The sequence below is a fragment of the Gouania willdenowi genome, chromosome 7 (assembly GCF_900634775.1).
Source record: "Gouania willdenowi chromosome 7, fGouWil2.1, whole genome shotgun sequence".
Lineage (NCBI taxonomy): Eukaryota > Metazoa > Chordata > Actinopteri > Blenniiformes > Gobiesocidae > Gouania > Gouania willdenowi.
The window spans coordinates 33,324,443-33,346,082 of NC_041050.1; the positions used below are offsets into that span (position 1 = coordinate 33,324,443).

Consider the following 21,640-nt stretch of genomic DNA (forward strand, 5'->3'; position numbering starts at 1 on the left):
CGGCAATGGAATCTTGTATTTCCCTTTGTCCCAATTCATAATCAATGCAAATGTGTATGTTTCATTTCAATTCCATACTGGTCAGATAAAATTTAAACAGTAAAAGTGCAATAGGCTTAGATTAAAGCAGTGTTAATTTTGTCGACTAAAGGTTTTAGTCATAGTTTTCATCGACTCCATCTTTTTAGGTGACAATAACTGGACTGTGACTAATCAACATAACCACGTTGACTAGAAATATATTTACTAATAAAAATTAAACTATATTTTCGTCACAAGGGGCCAATATCCAAACAGAACTCATGTAATCACATGCATTGATCACATTCCATCTGTCTGTGTGTATTTATAAACATTAATACCACCCCATATCAGGTTCATAATGGTAATTGGAGCTTTAAATATTGAACTCATCTGCTTTATATTGTAGTCAACTATATAACAGGTTTAGTCTACTAAAATCTTAATGCTAAAATTGTAAAACTGATGCCTAAATTTAGTCTAAAACTAAAATTTGCTGTTAAATTAACATTATATTAAATTAATTTAAGACATGAAGCTCAGTTTGAATTAAGCTCAATGACAAAACTTTTGTGATAAATGACAACATTTGTGCTATGCCAAAAAGAATATTTGGATGTTGTACTCACTGACTGGCACAGGAGGTAAATGAGTTGGATAGAGTGGATAGGGGGGCGCGACACCCACAACTGGCAGGACCTCCTCTGTGCTGCCGGAGCGCTGGATAGCCAACGTTAACTCTTCATCAGTCAGACCTGGAAACAAAACACACACCTTTAGAACATGGAGAGGATTTGCAGAAACAGGGCGAAAACAATACTCAATACCTCCTGCCAGAGGTGAAAGTAATAGATTACAAGTACTCACGTTACTGTAATTGAGTTTCTTTCATGGGTACTTGTACTTGTATTGAGTATATTTCTAAATCAGTTATTTTGCTTATATTTAAGTGCGTTTTAAATGAATTAAAGTAATTTGTTACGTTTCTACACCCGATCGTTACGAATTAAAATCTTGGTTTAAAATGATCAACGGACATTGTGAAACTACAACAAATGAAATGACTAGACAATCAGATGCATCCCATCATAGCCGACCAACCAGATTAAACGTAAAAAAACAGCATTGAATGCCATTTTTTTCCCTCAGTTCATAAATGTAGCTATACTTAGAGCATGACATTTTTTCAAATTTTGAATTGAATTAATTGGTGTTATTTCAATTAAAAAAATAATTTTAAATTTTGACAAACATATTTTATACAGATGCCTTTCTTCCAATTGTGCAAGATTTGATCTCTTTCTTTTAAAGTTTATACATGAGATGTTTGCTGTATGTAAGGGAACCATGGCAACATTTATTACCAAAAATAAACATGGGGGGTGAAAGCAACTAGTAAATTTTACTTTGAGTACTATTTCATTGAGCTACTTTTTACTTGTACATGATTATTTTATGTATGACTGATTTGTACTTGAGTACAATTTCAATCAAGTAACAATACTTCTACATGAGTAGGATGTATCAGTAGTCTTTACATCTATGCCTCCTGCTCATCATACTGTAGACTTTTCAAAGCGCCCTGCAAAAGTTTGAAGGACAATATAGAGAAGGCGTGCTAATTGTCTGTCTTTTTTTACAGCCATCCACTAAAATTATATATTTTCATTTCATGATTTAAAAATTCCACTGAGGGTTTCGGTTTCAGGGACATCCATTAAAGGAAGATAGTGCACAGAGGTCCTCAAAATGAAATCTGAAACTCTGCTAGCCTATTAACTGTCACCAAAGGCGAAGAAAATAAGAGTCTGTCCACATCTCCAGTTATATTTCCCATGTGAAGATTTCATACACCCCTGACAGCGAAAATGCATTATTTTAATTTCTTCATTGTAATGTAAATGTATTACATAATTTTGCAAATGCCAATATAATTTAATCTTCAGATCTTTTTAATGATTTTAGTGATGATTAAATTGCAAAGGGCTCCCTGATGGAGAATCAGAGGGGAGGGGGGAAAAAAAATCTAATATGAACATCTCCATTTGTGGGAAGAAAAGATTTTATTTCAGACACCATATGCTGCCATTGCTGTGGTTCTCATATTTTAATGAAGTCTTTGTCTACGAAGAAAAAGGGAAAAGTAATTACAATTTTGGATAAACTACTGAAATATTTTTTAGTAAAACACAAATGTTTTTGCCTCAATCATTAGGGAAACGGCAAAGCTTCATTCTGTAGCTCAACCAATAATTAATCTTACATTCCTTTTTAAGGTTAATTTTTCTTATTTTTAGACTTCATTTATGGACTTTCACTTCAATTGTTCTCTAAAGAATTACAGCGTTTTGGAATAAAAATTGAAAAATAATTGAAAGTAATGCTTCAGACAGGGTTGGGGTCAATTATAATTGTAATCACGTAATTGATAATTAATTATAATTATGGAATACATAGGGTCCGAAGACTAGAAGAACCCTATTGTAATTAAAATTTTAATTGTAATTTAAAAATTATGTTGCTGTAGTAATTGAAATTAAATTGTAATTGAGTTTAGATAATTAACTTCGCAATTGTAATATAAGTAGTTAATTATTAAAATGTTTCATATCAAGCTTTCCCGCATTTCATAACATATTTTTTAATATAGAGGTATATTGATAGAAAAAAGGCTCAGACGCCCACACCAAAATTACTAAAACCTATATTTTCATTGATTAGGAAGCCTAACAAGATAACCAATAGATATGGAAGAAATGATGATGGATAGCTGTATTTTACAGCTGATTTAGGAGCTGTTATCATTAGAGATGCTAACAGAAAGCTAACACAAGAGGAAGGTCAACTTTTATTAGGTTATATATTTCAGGCTCAGTAATTGTGATTAATTGTAACTGAACTTGAGTAATTGTGAACATAATTCTAATGAACTTTTTGAAGACAAAAAATAATTGTAATTTCCTTGTAACTGGATAAAATGCAAGTCACTGTAATCGTAATTGAATTGTAATTGAACATGGGTAATTGTAATTTCATTGTAATTGGATAAAATGCAGGTCACTGTAATCGTAATTGAATTGTAATTGAACATGGGTAATTGTAACTGAAATATAATTGACCCCAACACTGACTTTAAAAAATAACCAAAGTCTAAGTTATCACGTGCACATATTCCATAATCATGTCAATACGGGATTTAATGAGATGAGCACAAAATAAAGCAGACAGCAATTTAAAACAATTAACATGTAATGCAAAAAAACAAGAAAACTAAAAGACTTCCTTTGGTTTAGTATCAATTAAACTGATCAATATTCAAAGCTTAATAGTAGGATTAAAAGGCAGAAGTCAGTTTAGCCTTCTCTTAAATCACTATCCCAGCACTTTTACAATCTATGAAGCAGCCGCTGTCAAGAGAAGCTCCCTCCTGTCACCTTTTTAAACTCTCAAAAGGAATAGCTATGAAAATTGTTGAATAATTGAAGGCAAATATTGGCCAGCTTGTAGACTACAGCAGGTCCTGAGTGTCAGGAAGTGGTAAGCGCCATGTGCTGAGTTTGTGCAGGCAGACTCTGTTGTCAAATAAGCAATAACATGTCCCTGGACTCCTGATTCATCTGACCACAGCAGACTCGATGGTGACAGACTATTGAATGAGACATGCAGCGATCTCAGTTTCACCGCCCAAAAAAGAAAAGAAAAAAAAAAAAAATGAAATCACCTTGAAATGTAAAGTCCTTTTATTGAATCTACATTTAAACTGCTATTGAGATTAATATATGTACATCATAATGAGTCGTCACATCTTTGATGTTGTTTATGCAGCAAATGAAAGGTTTTTCCATCTAGCATTTAAAAAAGACATGGAAATTCCTAAAGCTTTTCCTGCAGCTTTGGTCAAATTACATCTTGCCAAGTTGTCTTCCAGGCTCTGATGTGGTTATTGTTTAGGGAAAGACAACAGCAAATGAAAGAGCTCTTAGATCCCAAAGAGAAGGGAACAAGGTGAAAATGAGTTTTACATATAAAAGGAAAAGACAAAAAAGAGATTGTGAAATTTATTATGGGCTCCAAAACCTGTGGAATGACCCTTGGACCCCTATTTCAGATCGACCTGAGGGGAGATGAATTTTTTTTAAACATAAATTATACCTAATGACGACACCATAAAAAAGAACAATAATGGAAAGCTATTCTGTGTTTCATTATACTGTATTATTTGGTGCACCTGATACACACGGTGCTTGTTTATGAGTCACCGTATTAGCAGATGCTCTACCAAAGCATTTGCTTTGACCTTGCCATTCTCATTGGGGCATGAAATTACGGTGCTGGCACCTCGATATTACAGCTATAAATACTGTAAACTGCATATCTGGGCTACGTTTTCTATTGTCTTTCAACATAAACCTGATCGGTATTTATTTAAAGGAAAACCCATTGCTCGTCAGGTTATTTACAGCTCTATTTCCAGAGGCTCGTATTCTCTGAGCATTTTTAAGGGCAAATAGGAAGCAAGGCTCTAGCATTAAATCTAATTCTCCAATTCTGACACTTCTGGACTTTATGGGTCAAGCAATAGCTTGGACAGCCAATTATAAAAATTGCTTACTAAAATAGTTTGGGTTATAAAAGGTGAATGCCTTTTCTGCAGTCTTCAAAGGCCTGAGTTATGAAGTTGCCCTTGAGTGAAAACTACTTACATTTTGAATATGATGTGGCGGAAAAAAAAAAAAAAAAAAAAAAGAAATGCACAGCAGGGGTGATAAATAGATGGAGGTCAATTGGTTATTAAGAAGAAGTTCAACCTGTTTCACACGCTGTAGTGGTGACCGAGATCCTACGTGTCATTTGGTTCGTTCAACTGCTTAAAATGCCATGCCTTAAATAATGACCACTCTCATACAGTATTCATTTATGTATTAAAAAAGCGACTCTGCTCTCATTTCCCTGCTTTATCGCCTTGTACTGATGACAAAGTAGGCAAGGCCTCGGCTAGGTGGCGCCGTGGAGTAATTTATAACCACATCAATCCGTTTACCTTCCTTGCAGGCCTTGGTCATTGTCATTTTTGTCCGAGAGGTGAGTCACATAACCCCACTTACAAACAGCATTAAATTAATAACCAAGATGATGAACCTTACCCTTACCTTCATACCAGGTGTGGCAAAATATCAAAAGCATACCTGTGTTGCCTATCACCCCGCTGAAATCTATCAGCATTATTTATTCCACTCCATAACTGGTGGGGCGGCACATAAATGAAGTAAACTTTTTTTTTCAAATTATTGTCTCATTGACAGAAGATTTAAAAAACCTGTTTCAAAGGCTGAGTTTAGTTAATATTCAGAACCATATTTCAGTGCTTCACTTTTCCAAATAAACTCAAACTTATTCTGGTAATTTAGGAAAGGCTAAGTGATGTCAAAAATGACACTACGGTCAAGGTGACATGATGAAAGCTGTAAAATGTTGTCAACTTTGTCCTTGGATTTCCATTTTTGGGTAATTGCGTGTGTAAACACGCATTGTCTTGGCTAATCGGTGCCAAATGGGGCCCTATTGCTCTTTAGCCGTTACATCTGTTAATTGAAGAAGACAGCATTACACTTTTCTCATACACATACAGTTCACTTGGTCTTAGCTAGGGACGGACAAGTAAAGCAAAATTACTGATTACTGAAGATTGCTGCATTAGAGTTTAAAAATGCAATACATGTTCCCAGCCCTCATTGGAAAAAAGAAACTGTATCTCTTTGTTCAAATCTTGATTCATAGTGCACTAAAGTGACAAAGTTTTAATATTTCAGCCAGTTTATTCAACATCAAGGATTCAAGAAGAGCGTCGAGATATATTGGACTGTATAATTGGCAATTTGTGTCCTGAAATTGACAGTTGAAGGAAAACAGAAAATTATATTTTTCGATGGATATTGAAATAAACCACACTATTAGGATCTCTTTAGAGAAAAGAATATGTATCGAGAGACACATCCCTCATTGCAGATTAGGGCACAAATGTGCCAGAAAATAATATGCACGGCTGAGATTATTGTGTAAAGATTCTGCAACATGCAATCAAAGTGGGCCCTATTTTCCCCTTCATCAGCTGTCCAGCGTAAGTACTGGCAGCAAGAGAAATCCAATTTAAATTCCACTCTACCGGGAGATGGTATTGTTTCATTTTATGTCTGCTTTGACATTTCTGGCTGTTAATATAGAGTAAAATCTTGAAGTATTTACATAAATATGACATTAAACTGTATTAGAAATTAAGAGTGACACATTTTCCATGTGGAGAGTGTGGGAAGAGGATGGTGAGTGAGTTTTTCTGTCAAAAGTTTGAGAGGGCAATCTATGATTTATATAGGAATAGGAAAACTCTGAAAACGAGTATAGGACTATCAGAAGGCAAAGCTCTCTGTTTACTGGTCGATCAAAATTCCAATCGTCACCAATGGTCATTAGTTTTTGGTAATGACCAAAAGAACAAGGAATGCATCCGAAATGAGTTCATTCTGTAGGGTGCCCAGATTCAGGCTTACCCCCAATTTCCACTGGATGCATAACTGCTGCGAAGCCGATACGTTTCTATTCGCTGTTGTGTGACGACATTCCCGCGCCCTTCGCAATAAGTACGAAAATATTTTTGGTGGACACCGGAGCAACAACACATACATTCAGCAAAAACAAGCTTGTGTAGGACAGGAAGTAGTAGACGGATCGTATTTCCATCCATTTTCTGACCCACTTGCGCCTTTTCAGGGTCGAGGGGTCAGCCGGTGCCTACAGTATACATGCGCTAGGCGAGGGTACACCCTGGGCAGAGTGGCAGTGGATTGTATTTCACATATAAATATTGCATTTATCCATGGTTGGATCGCAATAATCTCTACAAAAACGGACAGGGAAGGACTGAGTCGATTTCCTTCTGCTCCTCTCGAAGGACGCAACAAACTGTTCATATGTGGTTTTGTCGTTCTCTTCATATTGACTACAACTCGCTATATTGATTGATTACGCGTGAATTAGCGCGATATCCTGAATCCTTGCTGCAACAGATACACAGATACGCATCACAGACAAAGGCGGTGGGAATTTACGGACAGCGCATTACGCAGCGGAGACATTAGGGAGTAGTTACTCATCCAGCTGAAATCCGGTGTTAGAGATTGAGTGAGAAGTATATACATCCGGGAGGTACAAAGAGTAGAGCCACTGCTCCTCAATTTCATGTGGTTTGGACATCATATAAACTGCTAGGACCTCTGAGCCAACTAGAGACACACTGGAGATATTATATCTTGCGGCTGGCCTGTGAATGACTTGGAATCTATCTATCTATAAAGCAAGGAATGTCTGCATGTGTGTGTGTGTGTGTGTGTGTGTCTGTGGCTCAAATATCTGTTCAGGGACAGACAGAGCTGATATTGTCAACATGGCTGCAGCTTGGTTCAAGCCCACCCCCACTTCCTGGTTTTGAGAGGAGCAGCGATCTGCTGTGTGTGTGCATAAATCAGAATTAAATTTACATTAGGAATTAAGTGTTTACAAGGTCAGTTTAAAAAGGATTTAACTTTTACTCTAAATTAAAGCGGAATTAAAGCTCCCATGTAAACGTGAGTGTCTCAAAGTGTTTCTCCAGACATAATTTCATGCTGACGCATTGCTTTTTCTTAATTTATTCATTTAAATATATGAAAACACAAGAGTTATCACTCTACACATTTCACAACAAACCTAAATGTCCCTGACGTCCCACCTTCAAACACAAACTTGGCCATCCATGAAAAAGCTATTTAACCTCCACTTTTCTATAGCAATACATACTTCCTATGGGCACTGCACTAGTCTCTATGATGAGCTGTTGGAATTGGCTTAATAGAGGGTGGTCTGGGCTTCTCTGCTAAGGATGTTACTCATGCCACCTGGACCCAGATAAGCGGAAGACAACAAAAACGGAATGTAGTATTATTAAGATTTTTACAAATAAACACTGTCTGACAAGTGTCAATAGCTGTACAGCATTGGATACATTTAGTTGGTAGGTTTTTATTGAAATGGACAGATCACATGAACAAGTGCTTACTACCAAACGGGTGAGAGGTGCATGCTTTGGAAAGAGTTTTACAAATTCTAACTAAAGTTAAACTACAGTTGCTGAATCAGACAACTCTGCTCATATAAGAAATAGCGAGAGAAGTCTACAATATCAATACCAATACTGTATGTTGCAGAGTCCCTATCCATAAAAAACAGAATACAGGTAAACAAAACAAGTGATACATAGACATATGAGGTTCTAGGAGAGAGAGCACTTTTCTTAAACAGCTCAGAGTGGCTGAAAAATGAATGCAAAAGATTTAAAGGTGCTCCACAATGTGTAATACAAAATCAGTTAGTCATAGTAGGTTGTGGGTTGCGGGTCAACACTACCTTATACTTAATGTTTCATTGCTCACTTCCTCCTTCTTACGAAGAGATCAATGACTTCATGCAAATCAACATTTCTTGTTTAGATCCACAGTGAAACCATTTTCCTCAATAAATCTGCATTAAAGGGTTATAAATATTTCATGGATCTAAAGTGCAGTGCGAGCAACCCATCCTAGTTTGCAGATCTACAGTTTCACAAAAGCAGCAACCAAGTATGCACAATTTTTCACAATAACATTTGAAATCATTTACTAGCAAGTTATAACTGTGTTGAATTAATTAGATGGACACAAAAGCAATATCTGTCGGTCTGTTGCGGTAGCTTAGTTCTGGGTTACATCTGAGTTTTTATCCTAATTCTTTTCTAAATTTGCTCTGATAGTTACAGAAAGATCCTCATTCCCAAAAAAGACAAATGTTTACATCATAAATAAAACATACTAAATAGCACAGGGTTTATTTAAGGTAAAGACACACTCTACCCATACATCCTCTACACAGCTTTAGGCTGACTGAAAGAAATGCATGCCACAACATAGCACAATTCCACCACCGCATTATATTGACCTGACTTAAATGAGTTTAGAGTAATAAAGCTTTTTGCAAGTGTTATTACCCAAACAATAATCTACATTGTGTTAGAGATATCTCAATGAAATGCAAAGAAAGTGAGAAGCCAGCAAACATTTGACGCTTGGAAACCCTCCCTGTGTCGTGCCTCAAATTTACGATAACAGTTAAATTAAGTAAAAGGGTTAAAACGCTGGAAGGCAATATTGATAATTCCATTGAAAACGCAGAGGGAGTTGGTCAATATTAATTTTCCTGAACCCAAAGGAGCATCCCAACTGGTGTGTCATTTATTCACAGGGCCTGAATCATGTTCTGTGTAGACAATTTGATTCCTATTAGGGACCCCGCCCAACCAAGGTCAGAGAGTTGTGGTTATAACCTTTGACCTTAACAGAAATCCCTTGACAGTGAAAGAAAAAAGATTAAGCATCCATTAATCTGAAAAATACATAACTTCCCCCATAAAAATTACATTATAAATATAACTAAATATATATTCTTAGGCAGAATTAAGCAAAAGTTTAAACTAAGAAAATTTCTCTCACCCTTTTTCTTTAAGAAGGCCTTTCTGGTGGCCAAAGGACTCTGGCGTACTTTTGGGTTCTGTAGAAATTGTATAGCTGTAGTAATCTGAAAAGAGACAAATGTTATTAAAGTCTTCATAATGTAATGTGTGAAGAAGAGGATGAGCTCTGCAGGAAACTGATGCTTTTATTCTGCAAACAACAGTCTAGACCTTCCTTAAGAAAAAGGTTCATTATCACTCCAACCTGAAAGAAAAAAAAAACTTAAATGGATTCCATCTGATAGTTGCTTTTACGCCCCCCACACTCAGCAGTGAGGAAAAAGACCACCTGACCACTTTCCAGCTAAATGTGGGGAATGACCAAATCAGCAGTTATAAAATTAGCCCATCAAGAGTGCTGGACAAATGGAGTATGGAGCTTAATTTGCTATTACGCTCTTAAAGACAAACTTCCATTCTTAAGTGCGCAGTAGAAGAAAATCTATACTTAATGCAGAGGTGATCATTTGTATCTAATAACTTGAGAATCCGAGGCTGAAAACTTCTGTAATCCTTCCAGTTAAAAACCTGCCAGGATCAAATCACCAGGCCTGAATGTTGTAATGACTTGAAACGTTAATGCACTAGAACGTTAAATAGCATCAGAACATCAGTAGTTTTAAGTGCACTGAGTTCATCGATTCTATTATGTTTTCCTTCGAGATGCACCTTAATTTTCCATCCCAGTATGCATTTCCAAGAATGGGATAGAGAGAAAAAACGTCCTCAAATGGTATTAAAACATAAATTTGAAGTGGGCGCCATGAAGCGGCGCCTCCTAAAATAGATAAATATGAAAGAACAAGGAGAATAGGAAAAACACACTGAAGGCAAGGTTTCAATGACTTATTATCACACCTGTGGTCCCCGTGATTCAATTGTAAAAGTCATCCCTCTAATAGGTTGAAAGGTTTTGATTACTCTTCTGTTCTTTTAGTGTTGAAAGACACAAAGTGATTGAACACCCTGCCAGTGGTAATTCATTTTGGGAAATGCAATGCCTGTAGAATATGAACCTATTTCAGTTCAAAAGAATTGCAGTTAAAACTTGTCCAAAGAATGGGAGTGGCAGAGAAGTTGTTTAAAAAGCTTGATATCTATGACACACACGCAGGCAAAAATGCCAGAATGTCAAGACACACAATTGTATATGAGGCTAATACAAGTATACAATACGCCAACTTTTCAGTAATGAAACATCGAGGATGCATTTTATCTATAGGTGCCAGATTCATCCCAAGAGGTGATACCACAATTTATTTAGTTACTAATCTAGTGTTTCACCGGGACACATCCGTGACCTTCATGTACACAAGGATTACGCAAGAGCTATGAAATTTCCTGGATCTCTACATACTGACAGCTTATTAAAACCACTCACCCGAAACCTTTACATTGACAACCGGCTTAAACCATTTGCGTGGTGAAACCCCAACTGATGTTGTGGGTCTAAAGATACTGCTGAAATGTAGAGGAAAAATATTCCATTGATAACAAGACAATGCCAGGAGGCTCCAATCAATGTTCAACTAAGTAAGCAAAAGAGAGCTTGTAGTAGGGGGCAGAGAGCAGAGATAAACACAGTAAAATCTAATATTCTGATACGTGTTCCTGTAAACACAAGAGTCAGGCGGTGAGAGGTAATGACCTAATGGTGGAAGAATATGCTGAACAAGCAATCTATGTTTACAATTCCTTAAACTTCCGTAGCACAATATTGACAAGAAAATTGTATCAGTGTTAACAAGCGTAAGCATGGCTTCTTAGCAAGAACCACAGCTAACTCAGCGGCAAAACTAATAAGGCTAACGCCCATTTGTTTAAAAATGTAGTGGTAGATCTTCAGGGAGCGGAAAAGTGCACTTCTTAGAGGATGACATAGATGCTTTGCACAAGTTTCATCCAGACATCTCAATCAATTATAACCACATTGCACTGATTTCAGGCTTGTTATTGACTTATGGATCACCCCAGTCATAGTGTTGGGTAGCACACAACTGGGCTTTTAGGGGCGAAGATGAATAACATATAAAACCCACAATAGCCCACAGAAAAAGCAACATTTAAAAATACTGTAAGGGGATTGTTTGTTTTTTTTTTTTTACAGTAGAAAGCTAGTTAATACTGTGTTGTCAGTGCTAGTTAGGACACCGTTAGTAAAGATTGTTTTAAAGCTTTGACGGCTAATGTAACAGAATGCTCCAGGTTAGGAGTAATAATCTTTGCAAACCAGATAACCAATAAAGTGTCAGGTAAAGCTGGAAAAAGAGGTGAAAACTCAATCACAAGCGGAGATAACATTAACCAACACACTTAAAGAGAGAGAACTTGATGAACGGACAAGATTACAGAAATGTTATTGAGTTTGAATTGGACAAGACTTTGCGCTGCACTTGTCTGAAAATTACGATTGTGATGCGTCGAATTGAGAGAAATGAGGATGAAATCCAATTATGTTCGAGCCACATAGGGAAATGCCTGAGGGAATCCACGTAACCAGTTGTATTCTTGCAGTAACTAGTAACAACATTTAACGACAATATACCTGAGCCATGAAAGTCAGATATTCTGTATAGATAATGTAATGCAAAGTGTAGTTTTATTAATTTTCTATATTCATAGGTGCATTAGCCCCAAAAGAGTAAAAAAAAACATTTCAATCAAGTTAATGTTAACTGCTTTCACTCTAATTATTGACGCAAACCACCAGTGAGGTGCAATTTATTATAAACCTATTACAATTTAAGGTTAAATACCATTGTAACTTTTAACTTATGATTGTTACGTATTTTCTGTATTTACCTTTGTTGTTCTTTTTCGACTTGTGTGTAATTGTTTTCACTGTAAAGTGTATAGAGTTCTTTTAAAGTGCTTATAAATACAATTAATTATTATGATTATTGTGCCCAGCTATGGCTTTGCATTCAGTGCAATGTTTAATGTTGACCAACTTCTCAATAGATATTTAAACAACGTGCGTTGTAATATATTAATTTCTGGCTAGGATTTATTTCAAATATAAGAGGAAAAACGTATCAACTAAATAATTTTAAATAATTATTAATTTTAAGAAGGGGAAAAAAACATGACTGTGGAAAGTGAATGTATTTCTTACTTTATCTAATCTCCCCTAGAAAAAAAACTTTATTTGCACATTAGCAATTTAATCAGCACAAAACAGAGATTTAGACGAAGGCAAAAGGGGAAAAAAGAAGTTGTGTGTTGGGGGGGGGATGCATTGGAGGGGCTAAAAGGAAATCATTACCAAGTATGGGATTCAGTCTCAGTGTGAATCAATTCATTCCAAATTGCCCCAGCCTGTACATTTGAGTGGAAGTGCCCCTGATATAATAACATACTGATAGACATGAACAAAAATTGTGTTAGGCCCCCAAACACACATTTGAAGGACCAAACGTGAAAGAAAGTGAGAGACGGGGAAAAATGAAGCTCTTTATTAATTTGGTGCTTTCATGGGTGATTTGCTATCAGGGACAGCTGTCTTAAATGACTGAACCCAATACGTCTCTGATATCAGAGCCCTGCCAGAAAGGAATTAAGTTTTAATGCAATTATTGTATTTCCTTTAGTTGCTTAACTGTTTGACGTAAGCCAACAGTGCTTTTTAATCTTTTTAAACGAGCAGCTGTAAATGCCCTTCTAATTGTGACATCTTTCCCGCCTTAATGTGACCTTTAGTGGATGAAGTGAGGCCTTATGGGAGCAGCTATAGGGAATTATTGACCCTGAGAGACATCAGGAAGTGAGGTGGAGATCTGACCATTTAACTCATATCCACACTTGTTTAGGCTCTACAGGAGCTTTGAAGGCCCTGCAGGAGATTGACCTTTCTGACAATGACTGGACAAAAACAACCTTTTGTTTCCTGCTTTATTGTCTCATCTTTACTTGAGTACAGTGCAGCTTTTCACTAGCACACACACACAAAAAAAAATCAAACGTCTTATTTTTTTTTTTTTAGATAAAAATGATTTATGCTTCTTTTTAGTGCTACACAATAAATAAATAATTTTAAAATTAACCTGATGGTTGGCAACTTTTGAAATATGGGCTTTGTCTGTAATAGTGCATTTATCAGCGTTTGGTCCATTTTAAATGCTTGGGTTATTTTTTTAAATAATAATTGTTATTATAAGCATTGTTTTGCACTGTAAACTGCACACCTATTGCAGGGTTCCTACAGCTTCAGTCAAGACTTTTTAAGACTTTTCATTGCCATTTGAAATAAAATTTAAGACCAAACTTCACAGTAAACACAATAGGAGGGGGAAAAAAAAGTGTCTAGTGCAGACGAGCAATTGGCGGCCCCCAAAGTAAAAACACAAAAATACACAAAACTGAATAAAATAATCAAAATCACTCTAAAAACACACAAAATGAGTACAAAAATAGCCAGAAAGCTATAAAACAACAAAAAAACAAAAAATAAAAACCATTATGAAAAATCTTTGTTAGCCAATTTTTGTTAAATTTACATTTCCCCATGTTGTTGAAAGTCCCGTTGCAACCACATCACTGTTTTGTAATTGGTTCCGCTGTTACCATTTACTTTGAAATGTGAGACTAATTACACATAAAATCAAGGTTGATTTAAGACATTTTAAGGCCTTATTTTTAGATTCATGAATTTTATGCCTTTTAAGACTTTAAAGACTTTTTAATGATCAGCGGGAACCCTATATTGTTTGTTTATAGTGTGATGAAAAACAGATTTTTTCCCTAACATGATAAATAATTGTGAATATATTGTAATCGTGATAACAAAATTGATTAAAAAAAAATCATTGTGGTTATCATCGTGCAGCCCTACTTCTTCTCAGCAAATATGTTGTCTGAAAATCCAGTAAAATAGTCTATTTTTTCCATGTGCCACGCTTACTGAATGTGGTCAATCTTTATTGAATGATCCTAACTTTTGAAATTTAAAGGTCAGAGTCAACATTTCAGTGGAGGAAAAGCGGGTCATGGAAAACTTCATTGACATTTGCCATGCAAAGGTTTAAAAATAACATGTTGTATTGTATTAGACTTGGTGTGAGAGCCATGGGCAAGGCTACAATCAGGGCATCAAAAGCACATTATGCAATTTTTGTAAGGGTGGGGGTTGGTGGATGGAAATTGTGCTTTTTTCAAAGACCTATTCTATTGCATGTGCAGAGTAAACTTTCCATTCAGTTGCTTTTCTCAGCTAGGTTTATATTCACAAAGAATGAAAAGTTTAGTTAACTAAGAGAAGCAGTTAGTTTAAACACACTTTCTCTACAGGGAACATTATCAAATTAATACACATAACACTTCTAAAGAAATAATGCTCGAGCAAAGAAAAATAAATGTATACACGCATATTTCCAAACTGTGACCCCATGTTTTATGGTTCGATTAGCTGGATATGTGTGATGAGGTGGCGTGATTGCTTCACTGCTTCTATTCTGCAAATTCAAGCCTCCCAGAAAAGTAACATAAATAAGGTCTTACAAACGTTTGTGTGTTTCATTATTTGTTCTATTTGAAATAAATAAAAAAAGTCAAATACATTGAAGATATTTATGGACAATATAAGTAAGGAGAAGAAGATCAGCAGTTCACCAAGCCCTTCGAGTGTTAAAAATATACATAAAATAACACATGCTTTACATTTCAGACAGCTCAATACTGGAAGGCATTACCTGTAAATAATAGGGACACCCGTATATAATTCATTTAAAACCCAGCTAAGAAAATGGCTTTTGAGTAAATCATCAGCCTTGATAGTCAAAGGTGGCAAAAGTACTATAGTCTTCAGTACTCAAGTAAAAGTATAGATACTTGAATGAAAAATTACTCTGGTAAAAGTATCAAAGTTGCTCCCTTACTTGAGTAAAAATAAAAATTACATGCAACTAAATATACTTAAGTAAAATGTAAAACAAATGTCCGGTCAATATTAATACAGGGTTTTTAAACCAGCAAAATCCATATCTTTTATTTTTTCAAGAACTTGTAGAAAACTGGTACATGGAAATAAGTTAAAGGTCCCATATTACACTGTTTTTCATCAATTTCACACAGTTGTCAAAGGTCCAACAACACTGTATTCGATATGCATTGCCCCAAACTCATCCGTGGTCCTGAATGATAGACACACCAAACTTCACCTCAGGGATGAACGCCCCCCTCTCGGATGTCTCCAATCACCGCTTGGAGGTGGTCGGCCTATGAAAATAACTCCTTTGATTACGTAACGACAGGAGCTGAATCTGAATAGCCTGTAGAAGCGCTGTTTTACCAGTGGGTGGGCTGCAGAGACCATGCAGGAATCGCTTGTTTTCCTCATTCTGGGAGTTGACAGGCTCAGGGAGGACCAGTTTATAGATGTAGAAACCAGAAAAAAACGCATTTTTCATAATATGGGACCTTTAAATCTGGAGAATTTAGCACTCAAAATAAATACAATTTGGAAATAAAATGCGAATGCTCAATTAAACGAAGAGCATTTTTAAAAACTTTAAAATGTTAACCAAAACTAAGGGACCTGTCTAACAGAAAGAAGCTCAAACTACCAAAGTAAATGCAAAGAGAACACCGGTTTGCATCTTTTTACGTTGTGACGTCATCTTCAAAGATCTTAAAAGTAAAGAGAAAGCAGATATTTGTTTTAAAAAGTAAAAAGTAAAATTAAAAAGTCGCCAAAAAATAAATACTCGCGTAAAGTACAGATACCAGAAAAAACTACTTAGGTACAGTAATGAAGTATTTGTACTTTGTTACTTGTCACCTCGGCTGATAGTCACGAGTTCTCTTGCATTTTATTTTATATATACATATGTATTGAAATTGAATTATACATTTTTAGTAAGGTGAATTATGAGTGTTTTTATGCTGTTTTAGATTGTATTATTGTACTAATGTGGATACATTTTGTTTTTAGGGTTTTAGGCTAACTCTGGTAGATTTACTGTAATGTTTATAAATGTACATTGTTCCTGTCAAATAAACAAAATAAATAAATAAAACAAGCAAAAGGGTGCACCCGTTTCTTCTTCTTCCGAGAAAGAAAAACAATGTGGCACACAGCCAATTGAAAACTAGCGTGAGAGATTAGGTATAAAGCAGAGTCTGACATTTCTTAATGTGTAACTGAGGGGCTGTCTGGGGTTGCCCTTGCTAAACTAGCGAGACAGATGATTGTTTAGATAAAGACATCCCCAGCGGGGCCCCGAAAGCCCCGATGACTAAAGAGGAACAGCTCAGTCTGTGGCACCTCAGTTTCCTCCACTTTGGACAAAAAATACTTACACAGCCCGTGGAGTGAATCCTTTTAATTCAGGTAAAAGGCCCAAACCGTGATGCTGGAGTTGCTCTGGGAGATGGAGGTCATCAGAGATTAACCCATGGCACTTTAGCAAGGGGGGAGCGGGAGAGGAGTCGCAGTACAGCACAACAAACTACTTAGCTACCACAAAACAATCCGGCCCCTTCTCAGCTGCAATCCAGTAATTGATACTTCCTGAGCTCCTCGATTGGTCAAAATGTTTTCATACAATAATTTAATTCAGAAACACATTTACAAAGCGGGAGTAATCAATTTTAATTAGTTGATTTTTTTTTTTTTTCATTCGCATAAAATTTAATGTACTGCCATCGATCTCTTTTGTTCTTTAATGCAGTGCCTCTTTCCTGTAATATAATGCTTTTCTTTTTTTTTCTTCTCTTTTGCAGACAGAGATGACATTTTGTGACGAGCAGCTTTATGCACTTTTCTATGTGAAATGTAAGAGTAATGGTCACAAACATTTACATCAGTAAGAGGGATAAAAACTGTGGTTTTAAAGTGTGAACAAAAAAAAATTTGGTTTCAATGAGGAAGCAGTTTCATATCAGGTCAGTGTTTCAGATACACTGAAACTGTTTTTTCCAATATACGTATGTGTTGCTATTTTTCTTGAATAGGATGGTGTTGGATCCTACACCATTAGGTGGTCCAAGGGTTGGGGGCCCTGGTTTTACATCAGTTTGTACACAGAGCTGCAGAGCTACATAAAACAAGTTCTGATGAACTATGGCCAGTCCCACGGAACGTCTCCGCGCTGAATAGCACATACCACGTTCCCGAGAATTCAGTCAAAAGACTCGGCTTCACCGAGTAAAACAAAATGGGGCCCCTGGGAGCCCACTGGCGCCCCCCTGGCACATACGGAGTAATGGGCCCCATTTATATATTGGTATGTGTCAATGATTCGGTACCAACTGTCGCAATATTTGACTCACAAATAAATGAGAAAACGATTTTAATGGAAATTGCTCAAAAAAGGGAGGTGGGCCACCGGGCCCCTAATCAAATTGTGGGAGGCATAATCGTAATCTACAGTGAATTACCTTTGAAACAATATATAACACACTATGTTCCCATAAATATGAAAATTACTGGAAATGGGGGGTGGGCCCCGGGCCCCATTTCAAAAAAGGGCTCAGAGCGTCTCATCATATTCATACCAAACTGCATTCCGATCTGAACTAATGGAGGAGTCGTCATTTGAAAAATGGGGCCCCCTGGTGCCGCCGTGACACATAATGGGGCCCATTTATATATTGGTATGTGCCAATGATTTTCTACCACTACTAATTCGCAAATAAATGAAAAATCTACTTTCATTTTTCTTTTGGGGCCCCAAATGAAAAATCGGACTCCGAGCACTGATGCGTACACATCCATGGGTTACACCTACCAAATTTCAGCCCAATCCGTTCGCGAATAACAGAGGAGTAGCGATTTTAACTAGCGTTTAGGTTTGCTGGTGTTAAACGGATTAGAATAAAGTCTATAAGTATATTGTGAATTAATTTTAATACTTTAATGATATGCGTCTCATGTCATAGTATGCTAAAAGACTAAACAATAAGACAAGAATTACTATTAATAATGTTAAATAATATAGTTTAAAGGCATAATCCAAATCTTACTCAATACATGACTCTATGCAAATCTCTATCAGAAGCTACACCATAAGCAACCATTCATTACAAAAAAACCACAAAGCCATAAATACTGTTTTAAGAATCTTTTTTTGGAATATGCAATAATTATCATTATTATTGTTGTTTTCCAACAAAAATCTTGTACACAAATGAACCTGTAAAAGGCTATTTGATGATTTTTTTCTGATATGAATAACTCAATGCACACAAAAAAGTGTTACATCTGTTCAGCTGGTGTTAAATTGCTTGGAATAAAGTATTTAAGCAGACTGTGAATTAATTTTTAATACCTTCATTATATGTGTCTCATACCTTAAACTAGATAACTAAACAATGTCATAGTATGCTGAAAGACAAACCAATAAGACACAAATTATGATTAATTATGTTAAACAATATAGTTCAAGGGAAGTCTAAATGCATAATCAAAATCTAATTTCATTCATGACTCCATGTGTCAAACTCATGGCCCGGGGATCAAATCCGGCCATTTAGAGCAGTGGTTCTCAAACATTTTTGGCTAAAATATGCCCTTTATCTTATTTCTGAATCCAAGTACACCTTTGTACGACTACAACATTTTGCTTAGAAAATTATTTAAAAACAACTATGGCATAATGATGGAATAAACGAGTGAGAACACACATTTTAAAGAATTTCATTTTGTAAATAAGTGGAAATAAATAGTATTTAGTGGAATGGTTCCCAGCCTTTTTTGGATTGTGACCCTATTTTGATATCAAGAATTTCTTTTTACAGCAGTTTAGTTGAACTAGATTTATATTTCACAAAGTGAAAGTATAAAAATACAGTTTAAGATTGGGTGTTGTTTTCATAAAAAAAAATAAAAATAAAAATGGAATTGAATTGAATTTATTTCTATATTTTTTCATAATTTCTGGTCATCTCACACCTGGACCAAGACTGACACTTTATTTGCTCATTTTCCACACTCTCTCTCTCCCAAGTACCCCCTGTAATGCCATCACGTACCCCGAGTGCTACATGTACCCTCATTTGAGAAACACTGCTTAGAGCATCCAATTCGTCCCACAGCAGAAAGCAAAAAAGTCAAAGAAACCATGAATCACTGTGTAAATTACCAACGAATACAGTTGTAGATATCTCCAAATAATACACATATTCAGGGCTCACATTTTCCCCCATGTTAATATCACATGATGACAGTCATTTTTTTATCTCAAACTATTAAAAGAACTCAAATTTTTTCCCAAATCCTGGAATATTTTTCAAATTATTTTACAAAATTTCCCTAAATTACATAAAAATTGACCACAAAACCTAAACAAGTTCTGATAAAATACGGCAGGGCCAGCGGAACGTCTCTGCGCCGAATAGCACGTACCACGTTGCCCAGAATTCAGTGAAATGACTCTGTTCCACCGAGTAAAACAAATGAAATTGTGCTACGTAAAATGGTATTCTACGATGAATTGCCTTTGAAACGATACATCACACGACTATGTTCCGATAAATTTAGAAATTACCGGATATGGGGGTTGGCCCCGTCCACCTTCCCTTTCAAAAAGGTCTCTGAGAGGCTCTTGACATCCACTCATAGAATATCCATGTCAACAGCCCGATTCAACCAGCATTAACGGAGGAGTAGTCATTTGAAAAATGGGGCTACCTGACAGACCCGTGACACATACAGAGTAATGGACCCCATTCATACATTGGTATGTGTCAATGATTCGGTACCACCAACTGTCGCATTATTTGACTCACAAATAAATGAGAAAACGACTTTAATGGAAATTCCTTAAAAAAAAGGGGGGGGGTCCCTAATCGAATTGTGCGAGGCATAATTGTAATCTATGTTGAATTACCTTTGAAACAATATATCACATGACTATGTTCCCATAAATTTGGAAATTACAGGAAATGGGGGGTGGGCCACCGAGCCCCATTAAAAAAAAAAGGGCTCCAAGCATCTTATTATATTAATTCATAGAGTATTCATACCAAATTGCATATCGATCTAACGAGAACTAACGGAGGAATAGTCATTTGAAGAATGGGGCCCCCTGGTGTCCCCATGACACGTGATGGGCTCCATTTATATATTGGTGGGGCTTGAGCTGCAAATCAAATTGTGCGAAGTAAAATCATAATGTACGTTGAATTACCTTTAAAACGATATATCAAACAACTATGTTCCCATAAATTAGGAAATTACCGGGCCCATTACTCCGTGACACACGACACATACGGGGTAATGGGCACCATTTATATATTGGTATGTGCCAATGATTCGGTACCTCCAACCGTTGTAATATTTGAGTGGCACATAAATAAGAAATCAACTTTTGTTCTTTTTTCTTTTGGGGACCCAAAACAAAAATCGGGCTCCGAGTATCGATGTGTACACATCCATAGATTATACCTACCAAATTTCAGCCCGATCCGTTTACAGATAACAGAGGATTTTTAGTAGTAACAATTTTAAGTAGTGCACACAACAAGAACAAGAAGAACAAGAAGAGCAAAAAGAGTGACGTTTTGAGTCCAGTGGCCCGGCCTAAACATTTAAAGTGAAGATCTTGCCGGGACTGATACCTGTCACTTATTGCTTTGATATATGCCATATTGCAAACTAGCCCACTTAAAATAAACTGCTATGTATTTGGCCCCTGAACTAAAATGTGTTTGACACCCCTGCTCTATGCAAATCTCTATCAGAAGCTACTCCATACTACTTAGGCAATCATTCATTCCAAACACTTTTTTCCTTTGTTATTACTGAACTTTATATATAACCACAAAGCTGTACATTTTTTGTTTTCCAACAAAAAATCTTGTACACAAATGAACATGTAAAAGGCCTTTTGAGGCTATTTTTGAATATGCATGACTCAATTCACACATGAAAAAAGTAGTCAAACAGCAATGGCAGCAAAATCATCCTCAGCCTTTCTATAAAACAATTGCCTCTGCTCTATGCGTTGTCCTTCATATCATCAAAGGCTCAGAAGCCTATCACTTTCAATTAGTTGATTGAGGCAAAATGCAAGTGGCACCAGCAGCAAACAGCGTGGAGATGGTGTC

General features: G+C 36.2%; 1 protein-coding gene across 2 annotated transcripts in view; it reads right to left on the reverse strand.

Moving 5' to 3' along the window:
• The window catches only part of pex14 (peroxisomal biogenesis factor 14), a 66,448-nt gene that overhangs the window by 26,403 nt on the left and 18,405 nt on the right, over positions 1–21,640 (reverse strand). For both annotated transcript variants that reach the window (XM_028452659.1, XM_028452658.1), the window contains exons 3-4: positions 9,576–9,660; positions 651–776 (exon numbers count right to left, since the gene is read on the reverse strand). In XM_028452659.1, the coding sequence (XP_028308460.1) occupies positions 651–776; positions 9,576–9,660 (211 nt within the window). The remainder of the gene's footprint in view (positions 1–650; positions 777–9,575; positions 9,661–21,640) is intronic.